A 26,927-nucleotide genomic window follows, 5' to 3' on the forward strand; every position below is an offset into this window, starting at 1 on the left:
GACTAGTAATTCCCCGGCCAATTATGCAATGCTAAGAAAACAAAATGCACAATTTCTAATAGGGAAACAAATCTTTTTTCTTTTTCTTTTTTTTTAGAACAGTGGCGGAGAGAAATGGCCTTTAGCTATTTATTAGTACTTTTCAACTGTAGATAGGTGAAATTTAATGGGAAGGGCTTTCAACCTCAATCTACTTATCTCTCCTGCCCACTTCCTCATTTAAGCAGTACCTTTTAAATAGGTCTATCTGGTGATAAAACTATCACAGGAAGGAAACACACCAATAAAAGGCTTTGCTGTGCTGCCTCTCTGCTTGGGGCAAACTTTTCACCTGTAAGAAGCTACAGAAAGGAAAATGATTTTATTATAAACATACCACAGTTGAAGATGTGTTTGCACTGTGCACACACAATAGATGGCAGGATAATAGCGATCCCTTCTGCTGCTCACCTGATAGTGTTGTCAGATGAGCCACTCACAACCAGTCTGTCTCTGTACTGCAAACAGGCAATGCCACGTTTGTGTCCATTTAAGGTCCTTACAAATTCACAAGTACTTGTATTCCATACCTGAAACAGAAAATAGCATTTGGCAGTTGATTTGACGCTTTCATTAGTAAAATCTATGGCAACTGGAGTCTTGGGGAAGTAGAAAACAGGACTGAACCAATAGGGAGAAGTCAACTTCTCAAGCCAAATGGAACCAAACCAAACCAATGACAAGTTTGACTCATGATAGTATAGGGCTCATTGGTTGCTATCACATGAGGATTCCTCAAATTGACTTACTTTTATGGTGTTCGTCTGGTCTTGCAGACAAATTTTCTTGAACCTAAATTTACCCCTGCCCTTCTTACACTCACCATTATTTATAGTAATAAAATACTAACCAAAATTGTCTCATTCATTACCTTTTTACATAAAGACTAGAATCTGAATTAAATAGTGATGTTTAAAAATGAAATCGCCTGTGATCATATTTTCACATGAACTCCCCTACTCTAAGTTGGAGACTTATTGAAAAATGCTTTATTACCTTTATGGTCCTATCCCCAGATGCAGAGACAATGTACTTGTCATCGAAGTCTACAACGTTGACGGCAGCGCGGTGTCCGACAAGCACCCTCCGGAGGGTGATGTCAGTTGGGGAGGCCATATCCCATACAGCAATGGAACGGTCTTTGGAGCAGGTCACCATCATGCCATTATTGAACCTCAAGTGCAGGACTGCTTCACAATGGTGAATCAACGTGTTTAGCATTTCACCTGTATTTACATCCCACACCCTGGAACAAACAACATTAAGAAGGTTATCTGAGATTCTGATGGAACATACATTACCATCTATTACCAGTATTTGACCACTGCAGGTCCCCCATCCTTGCTGCCCCGTTTTCATAGGTATATTATACCCTACTGTTCTTTTGCAACTTTGAAGTTGAGCTGAGGTAAAGAGTACTGATGAACCATGGGGAAGTGGTAGATAGAGGTCTGGGTTGAAAAAGTGGGAACAGGAAGGGGATGACATGCACACTACTTGAAACCTGGGCAAGTGGAGGAGCTGGAATGAGTTAGCAGCCACCATCACCTATAATTGGACCCAGACTTCAAGATGATTATAAAACTTCTGGTACCATTTATAAGACATTTAAAACTGGGAATCTGATTAGTAACAGCAGCATCAGTGGATGGCCCTCAGGAACTAGAAGTGATATAGGCCGAGAAGCCTCTGTAACAAACTGACTTAATACTATGGATTTGAGCTTGATGACCCTGAATCTTAGATGTCACCACACAGGTTAAGGACCAAGATTACCTGGCCCCTAAGTCTACGGCCTCTTTCCTGTGCTTTGATTGGTAGAAGGAATGAGAATAGCCATTCCACGGTAAACATGGGCTTCACATCAGAGCATGGGGCCCTTGGATAGCAGGAGAATTTTGTGTGATGATATACAGCATTTGACTTTGATTACTCTATTTTTGTATATTTACTTCGGTTTTTATAACACATTTTATTTCCTTTTCCAGTTTAACCCCCTTTTTGAGAAATCATTTTTTCCCTTATCCTATAAATGATGTTAGCCTCTACAATGTTTCAGCTTCCTTTAGGCACTCCACAAGCACCAATAAATGTTAAATGTCAATAACTATAAGAACTGAGTTTGCTATGCCTTTAAGTCAAAAGATAAGAAATAGGAACAGCCTTTTCTATTCACAGAGGATATCTGAGAATGGTAAGCATTTAACTTCAGAGAATCTAACAATGCAGTTAACTGTTTTTCTATTTTTTTTAAAGTTACTTTTGATGCATTATGTTTGCTAAATCCTTTAGCTTAAGGCAAAATTCCTAACACAGGTTTCCAGCCGTGCTGCTGGTACCCAGAACTCAAGCTACACTGGACTCCAGCAGCATAATGGCTGTGTCATCAAATCACTAATGCCTCTGGAAATTGAAGGCCCCTCCCTTAGTGATGCTTGCAATTAAAAACTGCAGGGACAGCAGGGGAGGGGCTGGCAAAGAGAAAGCATTGCTCACCTGTACACATTTTAAAGGAGAGAACGCATGCCTGCACTACAGTTATAGCCACCTGAAAGGAAGGCTTCATTCCATTCATGTCATTCCCGTGAGGTGGTTTTTGTAAGGAATGCAAGGTTTACCAAGTTTCTACAATGGACGATTCCCCCAAATCAAAATAGAACATGTAGTTTCTTACATGTACAAAAATGTAAACTAACCTTAATCATTCCTAATTCAAGTTTTCTAGCTCTAGATTGACACAATGAGGGGGGGAGCTGATGGTTTATTCTTGTTTAGTTATGTAGTTTCAGAACTGTGTTCATGCAGATATATACAGAATGACTATTGATGACAAAGAACAGAGCAGATCTGGCATTTCAGAGTTCAAAAGATTGTTTGAAATTTTCTACCTGACTGTAGAATCCGATGATCCAGTTATGATCACCCTCTCGTCATACTGGAGACACAGCACAGAACCCGTGTGGCCTGTGAGAATTCGCCTGCATTCCAATGTGCTTTTATCCCAGATCTAGGATGGCAAATAAGATCCTTTTGATCACTGTGATAATGGGGTGCTGCAGAGACTTGCTAGCTCTATTATGTGTTTGATTCCCCAAAAGAATAAAAGCCCAGAGGAGTGTGGAATGCATTCTTTTCTCCAGGTATAGTGAGCACCTAGATATACGTGGCTTTAGTACTAATGCAGACTTGATCCTTTTCATCAAGGAACGGGGGTAACCTATAATTATGTGACGGCCAACAGAGTAGCCCATTCAGTGCACTTCAAGAAGAGAATTTAACAATCCATTCTGGGGGGTTGGGGTGGGACGCAGGTCTCTATCCTTTAAGGAAATAATTTTGGCTTTGGGACCGAAAACAATCTAAGAATGCTCACTTACTTCCTGGAAATAATACTTAAAATTTATGCTTTGGATTGCTTAATGAATGTGATCAACCGTCACTCCTTCCCACAACTGAAGAGATCTCACACCTTGATTGTGTTATCTCGAAGGCCGCTTACTATCTTCTGATCATCATACTGTAAACAGTAAACACCTTTGCTGGTTTCACTTCGGCAGTGGATTCTCTGTAAACTATGTCTTCCACATCTCCAATTAGATTCTATTGTCTGAGAAGAAGGAATGGTAAAGACGCAGCAATTAAGAAAGGACCAGAACTAAACTCTTAGTTGACTTTCATGGCAACCAACGACAAATGCTCAATGCTTCACTCTATTGGATATACAGAACTTAAGGCAAACTAAAAATATGTTTTAAAAAAGCCACTATTTAAAATTATAAAATATTTTTTCATTTGTAAAGTAATTCAAGATTTATTTTCTAGAAGTCTCCTGCATATAACTCGTTCAATTAAATAATAAACCTGGTGGAAGGAGACTGCTCACCAACAGAGAGAAAGCTATAAACCACATGAGGTTATGTGCTCAGTGCTCTTCCTACATACACAGTGGCCATTTCTACCAGTGAACTTCCATGGAGGCTCAATTCAGATCATATCTGAATATCAGGTTATAAGTACAACTTTAGGAGTCTCACTATTGTATGAAGACATCACAGTCTCTCTCTCTCTCATCTATTTATCTACCAGTAAACAACTTACAAACACAAATTTTTGCCTGGCAATTCACTATATTTTACCTACTCTATTCTTTTTTTAAGAAATTGATTTTTAATTTACATTAATAAACATTAATGTTTGCTCTAACAATGCTGTTACTTAAAAATACTGATGATTCTCTAGTGTTTGGCAAATACCCAAATATACATAGATTCTTACCTCAATGTCTTGTATAATTTTAGGATAAAGTGCTCTATAAAAAGAGTTGGGAGGAGCATTCCCATCAGGAGGTTTGTTTTTGAATAAATATTGTCCCCTAAAAAATACAAATATTTCCCAATAAAAATCATATTATGCATTCACAAGGAACTTCACATTTCTTCCAAGTGTTTTCACAGTTACCATTTCATATAGTCTCCATAACTAGCCTCGAGAGGCATGACGTTAAGTCCGATTTCAGGAGTCTCACATCAAGGAGTCACTTTCTGAGCTCTAAGGAACTGGGCTAACATTGATTTGCTTTTGGTTAAAACATGATGATTTCCAGTGCAGAACATAAGAGTGTCAAGCCTTCAGAAATATTATAATGTCAGTACATAAACAGAATATATATACCGTGTTTCCCCGAAAACAAGACCTGGTCTTATATGAATTTTTACTCCAAAAGACGCAAAACGATTTTACTCCAAAAATCATGCTAGGGCTTATTTTCTGGTTAGGTCTTATTTTCGGGGAAGCACGGTATATACATACACATATAAAATCAGATTTCATCTATTGATCTGTCAGCCCTCTGGATAGACAGAAAATTTTGTTAGTGACAGTAACTATTATTACCTTTGCACTAGGCATATGCCCCCCCGTCTTTGTTTCACTGTGTAAAGCAGAGCCTAGCATCATGGGCAGCGGCATGCTCTCTGTCACAGAGAACACTTTTCTAGTCTTCATTTCTGGGGGGTAAGGTGTCGGTGGCTCAGGCACCCCAGCTACTGGTGATCAGTGTAGCTATGCTTCAAAAGAAGCAATTCAATTCATTTTGACAGAAAACAAAAGGACGACAGGAGTATCCTGCAGCATGTACGGAAGGTGAAAAGAAATGCCTAAGAGCATGTGCTGTCAAGTCTACGGCATGGAATGGACTTGTACAGGTGTGTTCCTGGCTATGTACATACACACATGCATTTTACTCCCTTTCCTTGATTCCAGTCAGCAACATTTGTTAGCATCTCCTTCCTTATGACAGCACATCTCTGGAATACTCATATCCCAAGCTAGATCTTTGCTACAAAAAAAAAATCAGTAAATGGCAATCACTTCCTGCTGGGTAAAAAATTTAATTCCTCATCCTGAAGTTAAGAACCCACCAAACACGGTGTGGAAGCTAGTAAACCCCACTATGGGTGTACTAACTGCTGTTCTCACTGGCACCGTGCCTTGCAAAGTGGAGATAGGCAGAAATGCCTCTGAGTGTAATCCTGGCACCCGAGAAATCATGTTTTCTCTGGGCCAGTCATCCACTCCTCCCTCTATAGCTCCATTACAATATAATTAATTGTTTGATGTCTCCAGGAGCGCTTCTCCCCTGCCCTCTTCCTATTATACACCTTGAAAATTAGTTGAGAAAATTTCCTATCAGGAAGGTAGCTGGCTCTGACTTCTGTGTTAATACGGATAGAGGAATCTGCAATGAAGAAGCTAAAACAATAGTTTTCAAAGAGGGACAAACAGGAGCAAGAAACATGATACACCAACATAAAGGGCAAACAAGACATTATGAAATAATTCTGGCTTAAAGGTACTCTACTCTAAACAATCTTATTCTATAAACACATTGCAGACAATAACAACAGATTTTTAATGAAGATAATCTAAATCTGGTTAATAATTATAACTTAGTAATTTTAACTCCATCCTTTAATGAGGTAGGAATCACTATACTAATTTTACAGATAAAGAAGAAATCAGGGAGGTCAAGTAACTTGCCCAAGGTCACATAGCTAGTGAGTAGAGCTGAGATTTGAATCTAAGTTTGACTTCAGATTCCATATTCTTAACTTTATTATCTCTCAATGCCCACCATTCCTCAGAGAGTTTTGTCTGCCTTTTAATCTGGCAATTATACACAGGCATCCCAGGATTGTCTTCATATGCAATGAAACTATCTCTACATCCTAAGGAAAGAGAAATCAAATAAATCTCTGATCTTGTTTTCTACCACACTGTATTTATCAGGCCTTGCAAAAGTATATGACTTTCTTCAAAGGTGCTACAAAAAAGGGTGGCTAGGTATTGAAAACAGGTTTCTCCATCTATGTCTATGTTGTAAGTCAAAACCTTTTATGACGGAAGCTCTTTGACAACAGGGACCACTTCCATAGGAAACGCCTAGCACCTTTGGGAGTACATGATAAATGCTAAATATTAAATTCAGAATGTTATCATAAAATGTGACCTGCTGATTAAGAAAATGGACTTTTTCCAAACGGTCTTTTATTATACTTTTAAGAGTTAGCATTACTGAGCAGAGAGAGCACATTCAGTATTATTCAAGAGAGAAAATGACAATTCATGTCCTAGGAACAGACTGTCAAATTTACCTAGATATAAAATATAACAGCAAAGTAGAGGTTAAATCCAAAGTTTTATTAGAAAACTGTATTTATTTATTTTTGGTTCGAGGAGATGGAAGAAAGTTTCAAAGACAGCATTTGGGGAAAGGTATAACAAAAACTTTATTAACATAGTAGGCTTGGTAAGACAACTTGAAAGAATAAAATGAAAAACTGATCATAGACTAAATTTTTTTTTTTTAAAAGTCAGGGAGGACATTAACACAGGAAGAAAGGCAACATATAAAATAGAAGCAGCCACAGAAAGTCAAGGGGATAATGGAAGAGGTTTTCATGGGGTAGACAAATATTTGTATTTCATATCAAGTTAAGAAGATAAATGGAGTCAAAGACAAAGGAATGTGGTCAGAAGTCTGAAGGATACTCAAAAGAGCAGGAATGGGTTCCGGTGGTTGAAGAGATAGGGGAAAGAGTGATAGATAATTAGAGCTGGATCCTAGATCATTTCTCAGCTATACCTTTCACATACCCCTTTAAAAGGCCAAAAAGCCATCTCTCCAATGATCTTTGTTTTTTTTTTCCCTTTGTAACATAACAGATCTTGCAGTTTAGTGCCAACCCTAAGCAAAATTGTGAAGCCTGTTTAGCTTTGCCATCTGCCAAAATCTGTTTATACTTCTTGTTCTCTCTATCTTCAAAAACAGACTGTCAACTCCCAATGTCTGATAAAGGTTCACTGTCATTGGTAGTCCAAATGGGAAGAAGTGTATTTTAACAGGGAACAAAACCGCTATGGGAATGAATCTCTGTAACGGAAATTTCAGGTCAGGGGTTATTTAGAAGAGTTTCTTTTCTTTTTTTCTTTTCTCTTCCTCTGAGGGATACACGAATATTCCTAGCTGCCCTAAAATTTTCCCATGTAAGCAACTGCCTGTTCTATTTCTAAGGCTGGTCTTGGCAAGCTTAGCAAAATAATGGACTTTGAATGCCATACGACTATATACTATTTTGTTTTCTTATACTATAAAGAGGTTATTTCCAAAGTAGGAAATAAGTTCTGAGATATAAGGTTTCTATTTTTCTATACAGTGAAATAAGTGAGGATAAGAAAAATGTATTTAGAAGAAATAACAGTATGCTGTCATTTATGCAATTTTTATATAACCAAAGAATTGCCTGGTGTTTACTTCCTTTAATGGAATTTGCGAGATATTTTAAAGTTTTCCTAGTAGCTAGAATGACAGAAATTTCTTGAAGCACTTGGTATAATATTTAGAGGTCATTTTGTTTATATTATTGAATTTCAAAAATGCAAAAAAGAAAGGGAGCCAACTATATTTTTATGAAAATTGCTAAGAAAAGCTGATACTCCACTCTTAACTTTTGCATCTCTTTATGATCCCAGATAAACAATTGATAAAATTAATTGCTCAGGAGGATAACACTGAGCACATATACGCCTGCTGTGCATATCTATCAACTAAAATAATATGTCACCATTATTTTATTTATGAAATATTCACACCTGACTTTCTTATAGTGACATTCTAGAGTCATCCTCTGAGAGCAAATTATATACTAAAGAAGACGTCTTCCAGAAGTTCTAATGAAATGGTACCATTATGTGAAAAGAATAAAACTGGTGAAGTCTCAGGCTGCTAACTATATAACGCCTTAAGGAATACAAGATTAAGCAATAAAATCTTGAGAAAGTATAGGAATCTTATGAAGAAACAATTATTTATACTGAATTCCATTTTTTGCTTTTTCTGATGGTTACAGTTCTTATTCTAGTTAGGCATAAAAATAATTTTGATCACAAAGGTGATAAAACATCACAGGCCTGGGCTAACGGCAAGGACTCTTCTGAAGGAGAAAATAACTATTTGTTCTGGACTGTTTTAGGGGAAAGGTGGATCTGACAGCTTCTATGTGATTCAAAGTCATCTACTTGCCTTATAAATTGCCCATAGCCCTTCTTCAGGATACTGTTTCTGCCCAGAGAACAGAATGCTTTCAACAGCTGGTTTTAGAGGACTGGTAAGTTTTTCATTATTTTTTGCAAAATAGTATTAATACATTATTATGTCATTTATGAGTGACTGGTCAGAAGAAAAAATGCCGAGTACATGAATAACTACTTTTTGTTGTTGTTGTTGTTGTTATAAATTGTATTACATGATAAACGGTCTCATTGGTTGCCAACAATATTCCAATGACTCAATGGCCAGGTTCTGAAGCTCTATAAATAGTAATAAAGTTAAAAGGCTCACCACCCTCTTCGCTCTGCCAGGCCTCTCCAAAGAGAATCTGTCCTGACCATTCTCTCAATGAGCTTTTTCCATAACATGCCATCAGATGTCACTCGGTACCATTCCTTGCACACAAGTTCAGCAGCACACAGTGATTTGGCATCCAGGTATGACAGAATGTTCTCAGCAATGTGATCCAAACCCCGAGCTTTGGGTGGGGGGAGGAGGCAAGAAGAAGAACACAGGTGGAGAAGGTGTTTTTACAAAAGCTCCTTGAAAAGAAAACAGCATTTATTCTGATATGAAGGCACATGGCTGTCCCTTGTGTGGTCCAGTTTCTTTTTCAAACAGCAAATGGGTAAAATGCATGTCAATAATTTTTCCATAAGGTTACAGAAATGAACAGTATTTTCTATCTTCCTTTAGATAAGAAAGTTAAAGCCAACATCCAGCAAACCCCCCAAGACATTAAAAATAAAAAGGATTCCAGAAAACAATTCACATCTATCTGTATGGATTTCAGCACTAGGGGATGTTCTACGGATGGCATCTCAAACTCTGTGATTCAGACCCCCCCAAATCTCTATATTAGGTCCATTTCTCATTCTGTTTCTATTACTGCTGCAGTTCCAAAGCTGTTCAGTAAAAGAAATATCCTTTAAATGTACTGGGGGAGAGGCACTAAGTCAGAATGTGCTGGGTTATAGAATTTTGGGCATGCAGAAAGGAGAGAAGAAAGAAATACAGATTGGTATAGGAACATCCCAAGAGGAAAGACAGAGAAGTACGTTTAAGTTCAAGGATGAGTTTAATTTCAGATGTTTTAAAAAAAAACATATTTGAGAACAGTTGCTGCCATAAAACCTAAATGACAGTTGACCAAAAATGAAAAAAATCCCAGACTATATAGATAACTTGGTTAGAATTTCAGAGACTATTTTGCAGGATGTACAGAAAAAACAGGGGAAGTAGATCTTGGGCTGTGTAAACTAGATGGCTTCCCAATTAAAATTCTCTACCACCCAAATTTGTACTGAGGTCTCAGAGGAACAAAACCTATAAAGTAAGATGATCGCACTAATAAACCTTTTGGCTGCTGTTCTAATTCACAAGTGAGACAAAAACATTCAAAATTAGTTTTATTTACAGGCTACATAACCCAGGTTTGCTAAAGACGCACATAGTGCAGAAGGATACCTTTATACTTTGACTCCCTTAGGCACAGACTTAACAAACAGGAAAGAGAATACCACGTTTCATTTTCTGCCTTTCCCCTGAATCATACAAAGACATACTTGGACACCATTAGCAACAATCCAAACGTGTGTAAACATTATTTTAATTATAAAGATTGTATGGATATCAGTCACATTTTTCAACAGATTTGGAAAAGAAAGCATTAAATGGATCTTGTTTGGCTGGCATCACATGTTCATATTTAAGCATAAACAGATGGAGGCATCCATCACCTCATTCTTATTAAAGGAACATAACTATATGCCAATTAAAGATATAATAATTAGTTCTTCATGCAAAATACAATGATGGAACAATTCTTGCATCTTTATAGTGAAACTTTCTACACCACCAGAAGTTTCCAAAATCCACTCCTGTGTTTTTAATGGCTGCCACCAAATTGCTCCTGATCTTTCACTATGTCCCTATAATAAGTCTTTGGAAGTAATTTCACCTAACACTTCAAACAAACCCATTACATTAATGGATTACAGCCATTTTTTGAAGTAGTTTGGTTTACTAAATGTAGCCAGATGGTATAGGTTTATAAGTTAAAATGGCTGTACAGCATTAGACTGATGATTTAGTATCTTATAAAGTGGTCAGCAGATACACACCAGGGATCAGTATTAGGCAAACGGTACCCTGGTCTAATCAACGCCTGCTCATTCTTAGTGGTGTATGCTTGAGAGCTAGTAGTGTGTACCAGTGAATGGGGAGTGCACAGTCAGGCACACACAGGCTGTTTGCACAATGAAAACTGTTTGCCTGTGGCTAAAACAAAATCCGGTGAGTGAAGAGGGGGCAAAAATTTATTCTACATAACGAAAGATACAGGTACAAATTCAGCTCATCTTTGTACTGTGTTTTCTTTTAAAATGAGCTTTTAACACAGATGAGAACCTTCTATTTTCCTGAGATAGCATTTCCCTCAACACTGATGTCTATGCAGTGTCCTAGATGACCATTAAGAATTCAGTAAAACAGGGCCGGCCCGGTGGCTCAGGTGGTTAGAGCTCCATGCTCCTAACTCCGAAGGCTGCTGGTTCGATTCCCACATGGGCCAGTGGGTTCTCAACCACAAGGTTGCCAGTTCAATTCCTTGACTCCTGCAAGGGATGGTGGGCAGTGCCCCCTGCAACTAAAATTGAACACGACACCTTGAGCTGAGCTGCCGCTGAGCTCCCAGATGGCCCAGTTGGTTGGAGCGCATCCTCTCAACCACAAGGTTGCTGGTTTGACTCCCGCAAGGGATGGTGGGCTGTGCCCCCTGCAACTAGCAACAGCAACTAGACCTGGAGCTGAGCTGCGCCCTCCACAACTAAGACTGAAAGGACAACAACTTGACTTGGATAAAAGTCCTCGAAGTCCTGTTCTCCTTCCCCAATAAAATCTTTAAAAAAAAAAGTAGAATTCAGTAAAACAACCACAGCACCCTCCAAAGAAAAATATTTTAAGTGTATGTGTGTGTGCATGCATATATGTTTAAGTGTGTCTATGTACATATTTAAGTACATATATTCTAAAAACACATTTATATCTCTGTATCTACACCTACATCTGTATCCGTATTTAGTTTACAATAGCTATTTGATTACTGTGCACAGTGAGATTGCAAAGCCTGGAATTTACATATTTAATGTCACAACAAAGCTCCTGAGATACCCTTCTTTCTAAAATACTCAAAAATGTTTCTTATTCATTCTTACAATTTAAATATTCTGGTGATAAGCTTGCTTAGAAATCCAAATCCACGTACATTAAGTTAACAGCTTGAAACTAAGACACATTATGAAAGACATCTCAAACCAAGTAACACCTTGGAGAAAATGTTATTGGGACTGGTGTGGGTAAAAACAGGGTAAATAGAAGAACAGGAGACAGGAAGGAGACAGGGATAAGAGGTGTCTCTATTTCCAGAGTTTGATTTTTTTTTTGGTATTTACACCCCAAGAGGGTACGATGAAAGGACTCAGTTTGTAAAAATCAAGCCAATAAAAGACTTAAAAAGAGATGTATAGCTGAAGATCCAGTACCATTACCATTATAACATATCTTCCAGGCAAATTAATGGCTCACAAACACCCGTAGACATACCTGGCAGAGCAGTTATGAAATCCCTCTGCAGCATAGGTTTCAGATACGAGTTTATGTGCCCATGTTGGTAATGACACATTTGGGATATAAGATGTTCCACAAATTCCACTTGATCGGACTCTGACCACTGCTCAAAATATTTGACACACAGTTCCTTTTCTTTTTCATAGCTTGCTGAGAGTTTCCGTTGCTTGGGCACAATCATACTGGAAGTGCCATTGGCAAGTTTTGTCTGTAGAAAGGGTGGATTAAAAGAAACACATTACAGTAAGTATCGAAAATGAGGCAAATGTGTAATTTTCTGGTCTGGCATGCTATGTTATGTCTATATGATAGAGCTCACTCTGCTACTCTATCAGTAATTGGATGTTTGTGAACAGCAATTACATGGAAAGCCACAGAAATTCCACAGTAAGTTGGTAAATTAGGAATGCTGCTGGACAACTAGGCATCCATTTCCAAAAGTTCACAGGAAAATATTATTTGAAGATATACAGATGAAAACCGAAAGTTGAAAGCATGTTATTATCACTAGCAAGCAAGATAGCTAATTTGCTTTTTCTTGTCTACATGTACACCAGTTACTGGACATTTATACAATTACTTATTCACAACTTAGTTTTTAATAGTCAAATAAGAAATCCTCCATGCAAAGATGAGCCAATGAACAATTTAAGACTGGTACCTATGGAGCTAAAGCTTAAATAACATTTATATGCTTAATCTTTCCTTCCAAAAAATCCCATCTTTGCTGTTATCAAATTGATATGCCTCAAAGTCTTTTTTATGGTTCAGTCGATAACTATTAATTGAGCACCTACAATGTGCCCAATACTACCCTAGGTGTGAGGAATTCAACACTGAACAAAAATAACAATTTCTATCATCAGTAACAGCAGTTAAAAACCAAATAAATAAAAAAATACGATGTTAACAGTGCTACAAAGAAAAACAAAGGGGGATAAAGGGATAGAAAAAACAGATATGTTATCACAGGACCATTGTAAAATGGCCTCCCGAAGATTCCTGGCCCCTTACGTACCACTGCTTCTCTCACTTATTTAAGCAAACACATATGTATTGCTGTGATTTAATTAAAGCCCCAAACCAAATGACCTCAAGACTGGGAGATTACTCTGGTGGGTCTGACCTAATCAAATGAGCCCTTTAAAAGCAGAGTTTTCTCCAATGGGTTGCAGAAGAGAAAGGAGACGGTGTGACAAGCTTCTAGGAGCTGACAGCCAGTAAGGAAATGGGGACCTTAATTCTACACAGGCAAGGAACTGAATTCTGCCAATAACAGGCTGAGAAGAGGATTTCCCCCCAGAGCTTCCAGATGAGAACTCAGCCTGGCCAACCCTTGTGATGCTCTGAGCCAGGGACCCAGCCATGCTGTGCCAGACTTCTGACCTAGAGAACTGTGAGCTCATGGGTGGGTGTTGCTTTAACTTGCTACATTTGTGGTAATTTGTTATGCAGCAATTAAGAAAAACCCTAATATTGTTATTTAAGTATAAGGGGCCAGAGATAGTTTCCCTAAGGAGATGACATTTGAACTGAAACATGAAGGGAATGAGGAACTAGACATTTTGTGACATGAGGTAAGAATGGTCTAGGCAATAGGAATTTTGAGAGCTAAGTAAGGTCTGAGGAAGTCTGTCTGGCATGTTCAAAAACAACAAGAGGGTCCAGGGTGTCTGGAGCCAAGTGAGCGAGGAGAAATAAAGTTGGAGAAGTAGTCCAAGCCAGATCACCCAGGTCATTTGTGTGGTGGGAGCTAATCTTCAAAGAGGGCCTCACACAATAACAACCCTCCCTGAACACAAATGCTGTTTCTCCCATCGAGAGGTAGAATTTGTCCGAGCCTTTGAATCTGGGCTTTGACTAACAGAATGTGGAGAAAGTGACATTCTGGTGCTTCTGAGCCCAGGCAGCTTCCGCTCACTCCTTCTTAGAGCCTTGAAACACCATGGAAGAAATTCAGACTCCCTCCTGGAGAGGTAAGTCTAGAGGATGAGAAACTGCACATGGAGAAGCTCCTAGAAGCCCAACAGTGACATGATGTCACCTTTTAAAAGGATCACTGCTGTATGGAGAATAGACTGTAGGGGATATGAATGGAAATAAGGAGATTAATTAGGAGACTACTTCATAGCAGTCCACAGAAAAGACAACAATCGTTTGGACTAGAGTGGTAGCTGCAGAGGTGGTGAGAAATAATGGGATTCAATGTACATTTTGAAGGCAAGGCCAACTGAATTTGCTGATAGACTGGAAATGGGGTATGAGGGGAAAAAAAAGGATACAAGAACCATACCCAAGTTGGAGACTGGGGCACACTAGGAGACTCAGAAATCAACGGAAACTTTTGCTAGTCTGAAGAAAGTTTTCTTTAGAGTATAACCACAAAGTGATACAACTGGGTACTTTTCAAAATAATCTGATGAATCTTCAGCATATTTACCTGAGGCAATCCCATTTTGGCGGGGAAACCCATGTCACTAATGGTACATACCTGCCTAGGTATATATATTCAATGTGCCATAAAACTTATCAAACTTGGATAATCAACTTCTGCTATTTAAGGCACAGGCTTGTCTTAATTTCTAAATGTTAAATCCTACATGCAGGCCTCTTTACAAATGATTCCTGATACACAGCTGAAAGTCCATTTTCAAGAATGGTATTCATTAGCCATTCCATTTACACAGAAAGCGCTGACACCTGTAAACAGCAAACCCTGGTGTACAGAGGTGGATGTTTTCTGGCATAAATGCCACTGTTGTCTATGACACAGACTGAAAATGATTAATAAGCACCTTGTTGGACACAGGCCTACGGGGACTTCGGGGCTGCTTTTGGTGTAGGTTTTTTATTCGTATCTCAGAAAGGGAAAATTCATGAACTATGTAATAAGATTTAGAAAGCTAACAAACAGGTGGTTTTACAAGCTTGACCAAATGCCACTTCTCATTCCAATAACCAAAACGTCCCACTCCACCATATTTTATATAGTTGTCCTTTGCCTTGTAAAAGGTGGAAATGGACCGGAGACGGGTGCTAACCAGAATACTATTTTCTGGCTAAAGACCAGAAATGTCAGTAACAGAGAACAATAATCAGTAAGGTACTGAAATTATTCTGTTTATACCTTAAACAAACCAGCTGTTACTATAATCATGGGGAGTCGTGCTTTGATCAGTGGCTATCAGACTTATTAACAGATAGAAATGTCTAAGGACCTCACAAGTTTGGTTATCCCACTGCAGCAGCTAAAGTTCAGTCAAGACTTTCTTATACTTTCAATGATCAAATCATAATGGGACCTAAAACATTTGACTATTAGAAATGAAGTAGAAACTGAGAGTTCATGTATTTACCACTGGGTTACTTGAGCTGGTACATTTTAGTCACCACCACTCAGAGGATTTCCTTGTGAGGTAGAAAGACACACACTCAGATCCATCATCGCTTCAGATGAGTTACTCTTAACCACTACACCATATTGTATTAAGAGCTTTGGCCCTAGAGTAGAAAGAACTGGCTTCAAATTCTGGCTCAATTTATCAGCTGTGTGACATGGAATAAATAACTTGATTTTTTTCCTGAGTCTCTGTATCCCCCCCTCCTGTAAAATAAGAATAACTGCAGAATCTATTTCACTGGGTTTTTGTGAGGATCAAATAAAATAATCTAAGAAAAGTATGTTTAGCTCACCTGGAACACAGTAAAGTACCCAATAAATCAACACTCTTAATGACACTATAACACTGCTGGTGTTGGACTCTCCCCCTCTTTTTGAAAATACATCCTTTTCTCACTATGTAATATATATTTTTCCAGTTTAATTTTGATTGAGGTATAATGTACATAAAAGTGCATAATTTTAAGTGTACGGCTTGATAGATTTTCACAAGGTGAACATACCCATATAACCAGCACCCAGATCGAGAAATGGATTATCACGAGCCTCACAAGCCCAGCCTTGCGCTCCTTTTTCCAGGTCACTAGCCTCCCTAAGGGTAACCACTATACTCATTTCATTTAATTTTTTTTAAAGGAGGGCGCAGCTCACAGTGGCCCACACGGGGATTGAACTGGCAACATTGGTGGCATCAGCACCATGCTCCAACCAACTGAGCTAACCGGGCACCCTGAAATACATTTTTAAAAACTGTCTGCCTATACAATTTATGGTAGCATTAAAAAAATGTGACATTTAGGAATAAATTTAACAACATGTGCAATACTTGTAAACTGAAACTACAAACATTGCTATGGGAAATTTAAAGACAAATAAATGGATATATTATGTTTATAAATTGGACTCAATATTGTTAAGATGTTCATTCTTTCCAACTGATCTATAGAATCAATGCAATATCAATCAAAATCCCAGCAGGCAAGTTGACAAGCTGATTCTAAAATTTGTATGGAATGCAAACTTTAGCCAAAACAATCTTGAAAAATAAAAACAAAGATGGAGGACTCATATTACCGAATTTCAAGACTTATAGTAAAGCAATAGTAATCAAGAAAATGTGGTTTGCTGTAAGGACAAACATGGATATCAATGGAACAGAATCGAAGAGGGTCCACAAATAGACTCACATATGGCCAGTTGATTTTTGAGAAAGGTACCAAAATAATTCAATAGGGAAAGACTAGTCTTTTGAACAAAGATGTTGAAACAACTGGATATCAATTTAGGAAAATGAACCTGTTGTTTGCTTTAGATCATATACAATAATTAGCATAAGTGGATTCCAGATTTATATGTAGAGGTAAAAGAGAACTTCTAGAAGAAAACATAGGAGAAAATCTTGGTGCTCTTGGGATAGGCAATCACTTCATAGGTAGGGCACAAAAGCACAAAAAAAGTGCAAACTCCTCTTACAAAAGAAAAAAAATAGGTAAGTTGGCATGTGTCAAAATTTTAAACTTCTGGTTTTCAAAAATACAGTGAAGAAAACAAAAATACAAATCACAAACTAGGAGAAAATATTTGCGATATATGTATTTGATGAAGGACTTGTATCTAGAATATATAAGGTACTCTCAGAAGTTGATAATAAGAGAACAAATAACCCTCTTTTTTTAATAGGCAGGAGATTTGAACAGATGCTACACACACACACACACACACAGTCCACGGATGGCCAATAAGTATATGAAATGATGTTCAACATCATTAGTCACTAGGAAAACGCAAATTAAAATCACAATGAGACACTACCACGTACTTACTGGAATGGCTAAAATTAAAAAGACCAACCATACCAAGTATTGGCAAGAATGATGAGCAACTGGGTGTCTCACACATTGCTGGCAGTAATGTTTAACGGTACAACCACTTTAGAAAACTGGTTGACGGTTTCTTATAAAGTTAAACATATACTTACCACATGACCCAGCAATTCCACTCCTAGGTATTCACACCCCCCCTCCATGAAAACATATTTCCACACAAAGACTTGTATATGAATATTCACAACTGTTTTATTCATAATAGTCCCAAATTGAAAGAATCCCAATGTCCATCAAGAGTTGAACTAATAAACAAATTGTAATATAGCCATACAATGGAATAGTACTCATCAGTAAAAAGAACGAACTACGGATACACACAAAATGACAAAGAATAATCTCAAAAACATGCTGAACGAAAGAAGCCAGGCACAAAAGAGTACATACTTTATGAATCTACCTATATGAAACTCTAGGAACAAACAAATCTAATTTCTAATGATGAAAACTGACCCGTGGTTGCCTGGGGCTGGATGTGGGAGTGGGACTAAGAGCACAAGGGGAGTTGGGGGCAATGAAAATGTTCTATAGCTTGACTGCTACACAGGTGTATACATTTGCCAAAATTTATTGAACTGTATACTTAAAATGGATGTATTTTATTATATGTAAATTATCTTAATAAAATTGACTTTTTAAACTTCTAAGAATAGTGTTTTCCTAAGGATAAATGCCACTATAATTTAATTTCACTTGTAACTAAGATATTACATTTGTAGAGAACTCTGCAGATACAGGCCTTTGCTATCAACCCTCTTCCTTCTATCATTCTCCCATACAGATTTTTCTACTAATGTCTAAAGTAAATGCAGCAAAATTTCAATTTGAGAACCTTTGAAAATCCACAAGGGCACAGTGAAAAAGTTCAATTATTAAAAAATCAAAAGGTTGTATATTAGAGTATATGGGAGAGAAGGTAATGGTCACTGGTGGCAATAGAATTGATTTGGCTTTCTCAACAAAAGCCTGATGACTCAACCACTACTGCTCAAGTGTCTAGGAAAGCTGACAAACAACCTCAGTTTAATGGTAACACTAACTTTCTGCCACCCCTGCACATCTCCTCTTCCGCTTTTCTGTTTACAATGAACAGTTATCTCCAAAAGAAAAAAAGAAGCTGTCAGGTGACAAGCACACAAAATGAAAGAACTTAAGTATTTATACGACTATCCTCAGCGGCTGAGGGCTAACATTTTCCCCCCCTGAAAACATATTACATGCACTGCTTTCAAAATTACCATGGATTTCTCTGAAGCTGCTGCCAGGGACCAGCAGGGGAAAATAACACACTTGCAGACACCAATTAGCCTAACCAACACACCACTGCAATATTAAGTATGCTGTATTTGCTAATTGTATTGTGTACAGGTTGGAAGATACAGCATGGACTGGCTAACCTTCATGGTAGAATGACAGATGTTTCTAGTGTGCATGCAAACCCTGCTTTATTTAACCACTAAGGAAGGGTGTGGTAACTAGAGAAAGAAAATGTTCCAGACATAGGACACCATTTGGAATTAGGGGAGCAAAGCCTAGGTGAAAAGAATAATATTTATGACTAGAGAGATGCAAATGATATTTCAGTTTGGCTTTAAGAAGGGCGCTGAAGAAAGACTGGCATTGAAACCCACGGTAGGGGAAAGAGGATATAATGATTAAGATGATGAATGAAAGAATAAAATGAGCCAGGGTTGCTGGGGATACTAAGGCTGCAGCCTAGGAGGCATAGGACAAGAATTTTGACTAAGGCTGGGACTTTAGAGTTATCAATCAACCAACAACCATTTACTGAGTGACTATTCTGTGCTGGGCACTTTTCTAGGTACTAGGAAAACCGCGGTGAGCACACAAAGTTTCTCTACCTTTCTGGGGAAGGATAGACGGAGAATATACAATAAATACGTTAATTTCAGAAACCAGTAAGTATTGTGAAAAAAACAAAATAACGTAACATAAAATAGGGAGTGAGTAGCAGTACAACCTACTTTAACTGAGGTGGTCATGAAATGATCCTGAAGGAGGTAATATATGAGCTGAGCTCTGAATGATGAGAGTGAGTCTTGCGAAGATTTGGAGGAAAAGTCTTCTGGGCAGGAGGAAAAGCAAGTCCAAGGTGTGTTCAAGTGAAAGACAGAAAGAAGGCTAAAATGGCTGGGGCTGAGTGAATGAGGGGGATGGTGGTGGGAAATGAGTTCAGTGAGGTGGCCTGGGGCCAGATCATACAGCCTTCTGGGACACAGTAGGAGTGTGGATTTCATCCTAAATGTAAAAGAGAGCCCCTAGAGGTTTTGAAGTAGTTAAATATGACATTATTTGATTTCTGCTTAAGAAATATTTACACTGGCTGCCACACAGAGAATGGGGGGCGGGCTGGGGAGGTGGGAAGGGGAAACAAGAGCAAGTTACAAAAGCAGAGGAAGAAGACAGATTAGAAAGCTGATGAAATAATCCAGGCAAGAGGTGATTATGGCTATAGTTAGAAGAGGCAGATTAGGAAGTGCTTAAAAGAAATGTATTTTAACCTCACAAGAGAGGAAGGAGAAAGGGCCTGTTGAGAATTGTAGGTTTGGATTATAATACACATTTATTTCAGTATAATGCTTTACTTCTTCAATAGGGCTGATCCTTCAAAATTTAATGTGGTACATTAACCTGGATGGAGATAGAACCAGGGTTCTTGCGCCTGTGTCTGGGAGAAACAATGAAAAACATTCAAGCGTAGAAGGGGAAGGGGAGATTTTTTAAAAGGTCTATACTATACTCTGTTGGCTGTTGCCAGGCTTTAGTTAAATAAGAATACAAACACCTTGATTTTAAAGTTCTTTTTTCTACTGTTTTTCATTGAGTCTTTGTAAAAGTACCTCTTAGAGTCAACATGGTCTTGGTTGAATTAAGAGGAAATGGTATTGTCTACATTTTGACTAGAACTGAAGTAAGCACACCTAAGGGACGGATACCTTAGTGTTTCCCCGAAAATAAGACCTAGCCAGACAATCAGCTCTAATGCATCTTTTGGAGCAAAAATTAATATAAGACCTGGTATTATATTATATATTATATTATATTAGACCCAGTCTTATAGTAAAATAAGACAGGGTCTTATTATTAATTTTTGCTCCAAAAGACGCATTAGAGCTGATTGTCTGGCTAGGTCTTATTTTCGGGGAAACATGGTAGCAGGGAGGTCCAGAACAGATCTAGAACTCCCAAAGAGACAGGATAGAAAAGAAAAATGAACCCAGAAGGGATAAAGCCCATTGGTATTTGGCCATCTTTTAACAAGGGGATTTCAAGAGAAACGGAAAGAATTTGGCCATAAATTGAACACACAGAGTAAAAGGTAACGAATGCTCAAAAGTGGGATCATAATTTTTAACATTCCAGTTTTCAGTTCTTAAAAAAACCTTTAAAATTTTCAGTGATCAAAAAAGTAGTCTAGGGCTGGCCCGTTGGCTCAGGCAGTTAGAGCTCCATGCTCCTAACTCCGAAGGCTGCCAGTTTGATTCCCACATGGGCCAGTGGGCTCTCAACCACAAGGTTGCCAGTTCGATTCCTTGACTCCCGCAAGGGATGGTGGGCAGCGCCCCTGCAACTAAGATTGAACATGGCACCTTGAGCTGAGCTGCCGCTGAGCTCCTGGATGGCTCAGTTGGTAGGAGCGTGTCCTCTCAACCACAAGGTTGCCGGTTCAACTCCCGCAAGGGATGGCCGCCCCCTCCGCAGCTAGCAATGGCAACTGGACCTGGAGGCTGCGCCCTCCACGACTAAGACTGAAAGGACAACAACTTGACTTGGGGGAAAAACAAAAAAAAAGTCCTGGAAGTACACACTGTTCCTCAATAAAGTCCTGTTCCCCTTCCCCAATAAAATCTTTAAAAAAAAAAAAAAAAAGAAGAAGACTTCTAAAAAAACAAAAACATAGTCTATTATCTTCTTGGAAGGTGAGAGTGCAAATGAAAAGAAAATGGTGGCTGTACATATAGAATGGGACATACATTGCAACAGAAGTAAATATTACATTTTTCAGTGGGATTATTGCATTAATATTTTAACAGCTTCTACTAAATATGATTACATATTAGGTGAACTCATAAATATGTCAGATCTGATTAGTGAACGTGGAAGACAGGAAGGGGCAGATTTGTCAGCAGAAGGAAGTTCACATTATGAATCTGACTGGTTTCTAATAACCAACAAGAAAAAGCATGTAATCATTTCAATTCTTTTAAATAAAACTCACTAGGAAATAAACTCACAAATGTACCAGTATATATGATTATTTAAGGACTGGACACTTGCCAACCTTTTTTTCTATTTATTAATTATAGGAAAAGCCAGATAAAAAATTAACCAAAAGCAAAGCAAAGCCATTTTGATTATTTCCAGATTTTTGAGGTAAAGGGATAGGATAGCCACTTAACATTTTTAGGTTTCAAAATTGGGGCTCTCGTTTCTGTAGTGGGTTCCCTCATGCAACTTTATAGCTTCCAGGGTGATAGGTTCTTTTGTTCTAAACCAAGAAACTCACAGCAGTTTAATTTACTGCTGCATTATTATAGCTACTAACTACACACACCTCCAAGGCTGGTAAACCCACTGATGTAGGCAGTGCCACCTTAAAAGGATTTTTGGATGGGTCTTAGTGATAAAGGAAAAAAAAGGACATAATGTTTAATTATAAGAAATGATTGAAATAGGCACAGACATACCCCGGGTGCCTCTGCACTGCAGCAAGCTCTAAACTTGTTATCGTTAATGGTTTAAATTTCACTGTGCTAATCATTTCAGGACACAAGCCTTTCTTGATAATCTAATGAATTATTCCAACATCCTTCAGCAAAAAAAAAATCCTCCATGACAGCACTAATTACAAGACGTTTTCCCAGTGCTTATGTAAAATATGACAGAGCAGCAGCTTAGGGAATTGCAGAAAACTGCTTCTAATTTCCACTGAGAAACTGACAAACACCTCTCTTTCATCTCTCCCAGCTCTCAAGTAAGATTTAACTTTCTCATTTAGTTAATTACCGAGTGAGGATCATCATTTCCCCGGATCGGAGCGGCACAGAGCCTTTATCGTGTTAACTTGTGAACTTGATCGATGGCTGCTGCTAAAACTTAATAACTTCACCCCCTGGCAAATTGTAAGATAAATATAATAGGAGAAACTCTGACAGTAAAAACCTGCCAGAAATGAGCACTGTGTTTATGTTTCTTTGCAGGCAGCAAAAAAACAACCGACAGCTTATTACTGGTTGCGTGTTACTTATATTTAAAAGACTCCAGGCAGTTAACTTTCTACGTACTGTTAAAACTTTGCTCACAAGATGGGGAAAAATGGGGAAAAACACCAGTGATACAGATTTGGGGAAGTGAGGAAAGAAGGACAAACAAACAAACAAACAAAAAGACCCAAAAACCAAACAGGGAGAAGGGCAAAACAAGGAAATAATGTGTAAAATCTTTTAAAATGTCATGTTTACCATATAAAATGTCCAAACAGCATAAATAGGCATAAAATCCTTTAAAAAAAAAAAGAATTCTGGACTTCTAAGACACTGTATGAACTATATCTAGTAGCAAAGCAAAAGAATTTCACTCACTCAAAATTTTTCAATGACAGTAAGTTTATGCCTGAAGAATTCAATTAACTGCAGAATTCCTAGATCTCTTTTCAAAAACCCCTGCAGCTAGAAACCCGTTCACTAACTACACCATTTAACCCTTTCTGAAACGAGTACACTATAGCTAGGGAATACACAACTTAGAACACTTCATCTTGTCTTACATTTACGTTCTACACCTAAGCTAACCAACTGAGAAGGGCAGTCTGGAAGTTCTTCTGGTCAAACTTGAATCTGAACTTGCAGTTTTAACATTTAACTGTGGAACAGTTGGTATCATGGCCTAGTACAGCATGGATTTTATGCCTTTTATAAACAACAGTACTGAGGACAACAGACAAGGTAAAACAATGAGGTATAACAATAACAGAATGGCTGCTCAGCAATGCCAGTCCTCGCGACCCTCCCCACGGGACTGATAACAGAGCTGAAAACAAATCTGTATATAAATTGTCAAGTCTGTCACACTGACTACACTTATAGTATAGAAATATTACAATAAACAAAATATGAACTAAATTTTGGTGAGGGTAGAGAAAGGCAGAAAAGGTCTTGTAGGACTCAGAGTTTAAGCCTAACTTGTGAGAGTATATTTAACATCCATTATGTGCTCTGAGAGCACCAATAGCTGGAGAATTCATGCTGCAGTTCAAAGGGCCATCATTTTGAAAGTTGAAAGGATCTGGAAAACTGAATATCAAAATAGCAAACCAAATTCATATTCATTGGAGGATCAAATCTGAGTCCTCATTTTGTTTTGTTTTACTTTCACTAAACAAGGATCTACTGGGGTGAGGCACCGACGATCAAATGATTTTTAAAAAACAGCATTTATAACAGAGACACTTCAGAAAATATGAAAAATACAGAAACACAAAGAACATAAAAATTGCTCATAATTTCCACCATTAACAAGTAAATAATGTTCACATTTTGGTGGGTATATATATTTTTCTGGTCTTTAAAAAAAATCATTAGTCTATTATTTGATGTATGGGGGGTGTTTTTGTGTCATCTAGAGTATTCTCCGTCTGTAACATCAAATTAATCAGCCAGGTGAAATTTATCTCCTTTGTTGAAAATCTTGGACAGTGAAGATCTGATCCAGGAGGATACAGAATTACAGGTGATTGTGACTGTGGAAAGGAGGATAGAGAAGAGGAAGAAAAGGAGGAGGAAGGAGATAGAAGAGAGAGGTAGGAAATGAGGAGGGGAAAGAAAGGGAAGGGAAGCAGGGAGAAGGGTGAGAGGAAGGAGGAGAAAAGGGAGAGGAATGAAAAAAGTGGCTATGGGGTAAAGGAGAGAGTGGGGACTGTGGGGCAGGGTGGGAGAGACGGGAAAGAGATGGGAAGGGGAAGCAGGGGGTAGGGAGAGATGGCAAAGGGGAGAGAGATGAGGGGGCAGAGAATATAACAAAATGCAAAATGGACCTAGCGTTACCTGCTCCAAGAAAAGCAATATGCTTATTGGACAAACAGGTCCTCTCCCACACAATAAACAATAAACATCAAGAGGGAGAGGAGATGAAAAACTATAATATTTCCTAAGCCACTACTTAATGTTTCAAGCAGAGTAATAAAGTGTAATTGTCTGGAATCTGGTTGCTCTTTTTGTAAACTTCCTCAGATAGAGGTGGCTCATCTGGATGTTAAATAATGTTAGTTAATATTATCAAAATAAAATTTCTGTGGAGAAAGTTTAAACTAAGAGTCTTCGCCCTAACTTCCCCCTTCACATCCTCCCTTTTATTTTAGCATCAGAAGGTTAAGTTCTACCATAAATAATAGGGAATGATGGAGGCACTGGCTGCCAGAGGAAAACATAAGAGACACGCTTAAAACACAATTATAAAGTACATGGGAAAAATGCAGTCAGTTTTAAGTACAGAGGAAAATACTACCGTCCTTTTCTTTGTGCTCTAATTCTTACATTTTTGAGTCCAATAAAAGGTCTCAATGATTTGGTAAAACTTGCTCCTGAAGAAAGCTTTTGAGAAGCTGTATCTAAAACCTGGATTAGAAAAATACAAGGTTTTTTTGGGACAGGATCTCAACAAGCCAACTCAGCTTTCTAAAAGAAATTCAACTCTTTCCAAATACTTGTTAATGCATGTTAAATGCAGCAAGAAATAATCCTATGAGGCAGCAGCACAGGCCTCTCTTAGCTGTAGTGAATGAAGTAAATGACTTGTAACTTCTGGAAGTCTTGGTTATCTGCAGGTAAAACTTTAATAACCCTTGGAGCATCAAGGGACTAAAGACATTTCTCTCTGGAATAGTTGGGTAATTGTTTTCTTAATTTATCCAGGAAAAAGCTTAGTTTGGATGCAGCATCTGTTTTTTTGTTGTTGTCGTCTTTTGTTTTTTAGCAGAGGTGATCAAAATAACTTGTTCAGATTCACATAAGTTAATCGAGTTCAGACTAAATTTTAAAATGCGGTTATTACATAAAGCGTACACTTTTTCTAAAACGAAATTCTGGCCCTTTTTTCTAAGGATAATGAAGCTCCAAGTCAATGACTAAGACTAAACGTAGAAGAGCAGCACTGCTTTGCATCTATGGCTAAATACATTTTCTATAGCAAAAATGGTTTACATGAACACCAAGACCACAGGTGCCACTCTGAAACCAGTTCAAATGTCCCTCTGAAGGAGTTTATGGATGTAATAGAATATCGTAAAACATAACACCGTGATTTGGCACTTATTCTGTCCCAACTCTACCATTTACTTGATGTGTGATCTTGGCTAAGTTACTTAACCTCTCTGTGCTTCAATGTCCTCATGTGTAAAATGGTGATTCTTACAAGTACCTACCTAGTAGGGTTAATGTTAAGATAAAAATAAGATAATACATGTAAAGACATTTGGAAGAGTACCTGGCACATAGTAAGGGCATTAGCTGCCATTCTGCTTTTAACTAGAGAAGACTATAATGTACATAGTTGCTGATTATAATTAGAGCTTAATATTCCATTAAATATATTTTTTGCTTTTACAGTAGTTTTATGTCCAGAAACCTTTACTTTCAACTAGTTTTGAAACTCTGAAGGACAGAGATTATGACATAAGCTCAAAATATTTGGTAAAACAAATTTTAATCCAAACTAATGTAAGGTGTGAATATTGCTTTTTGGGAGTGCAGGGGGAAATTGCCTTGTGGTGTAAACAATTGGAGTCCTCTTCTCTTACCAACAAGGATCATACTATCACTACATTGATGCTTTGTCAATAAACACTCTAACTTGGCAACCTTTAAAGTTAGTTTCAACATTTTTAAGGGGCAAATTGGGAGACAGAAAATTTTGGAAGTAAAAATGAACTTCCAAAGGGAATGATGACTGACATTTAATAATTGGAGAAGACCTCAAAATATGTTTTACAATATGGAATAAAAGGCATTTGAACATCAATTTTTTTTTTTCATTTTCAATCTTTCGGAGCAATTTCCAATACATATTCCTATAAAACTCAAATTTAGAAAGAAGAATAGTAAGGAAATTATTAGAATGGTAACAAGACTCTCAAAGCATTACTCTGATTTTAAAAATCTACTTTACTGGTTTCTACCAAAGAACTAATCTGTTATAAGGTAGAGTACATTCTGTATCCCACAGGGTACAAAGTATAGACTCTGTACTTTGTTTTACTAATCAGCAAAGACAGAGCTAGGGGAGAAACCAGACTAAAATTCCAGCTGACATCAGCACCCACCCTCTTTTCTCTCAAAAATTGGCAGAAAAGCTA

General features: G+C 37.9%; 1 protein-coding gene across 14 annotated transcripts in view; it reads right to left on the reverse strand.

Moving 5' to 3' along the window:
• The window catches only part of BTRC (beta-transducin repeat containing E3 ubiquitin protein ligase), a 167,016-nt gene that overhangs the window by 16,388 nt on the left and 123,701 nt on the right, over nt 1-26,927 (reverse strand). For all 14 annotated transcript variants that reach the window (XM_019724950.2, XM_019724949.2, XM_019724948.2 and 11 more), the window contains 7 exons: nt 12,251-12,482; nt 8,939-9,125; nt 4,315-4,411; nt 3,509-3,646; nt 2,928-3,046; nt 1,036-1,285; nt 451-569 (listed from right to left, as the gene is read on the reverse strand). In XM_019724950.2, the coding sequence (XP_019580509.1) occupies nt 451-569; nt 1,036-1,285; nt 2,928-3,046; nt 3,509-3,646; nt 4,315-4,411; nt 8,939-9,125; nt 12,251-12,482 (1,142 nt within the window). The remainder of the gene's footprint in view (nt 1-450; nt 570-1,035; nt 1,286-2,927; nt 3,047-3,508; nt 3,647-4,314; nt 4,412-8,938; nt 9,126-12,250; nt 12,483-26,927) is intronic.

This window comes from Rhinolophus sinicus, linkage group LG07 (assembly GCF_036562045.2).
Source record: "Rhinolophus sinicus isolate RSC01 linkage group LG07, ASM3656204v1, whole genome shotgun sequence".
Lineage (NCBI taxonomy): Eukaryota > Metazoa > Chordata > Mammalia > Chiroptera > Rhinolophidae > Rhinolophus > Rhinolophus sinicus.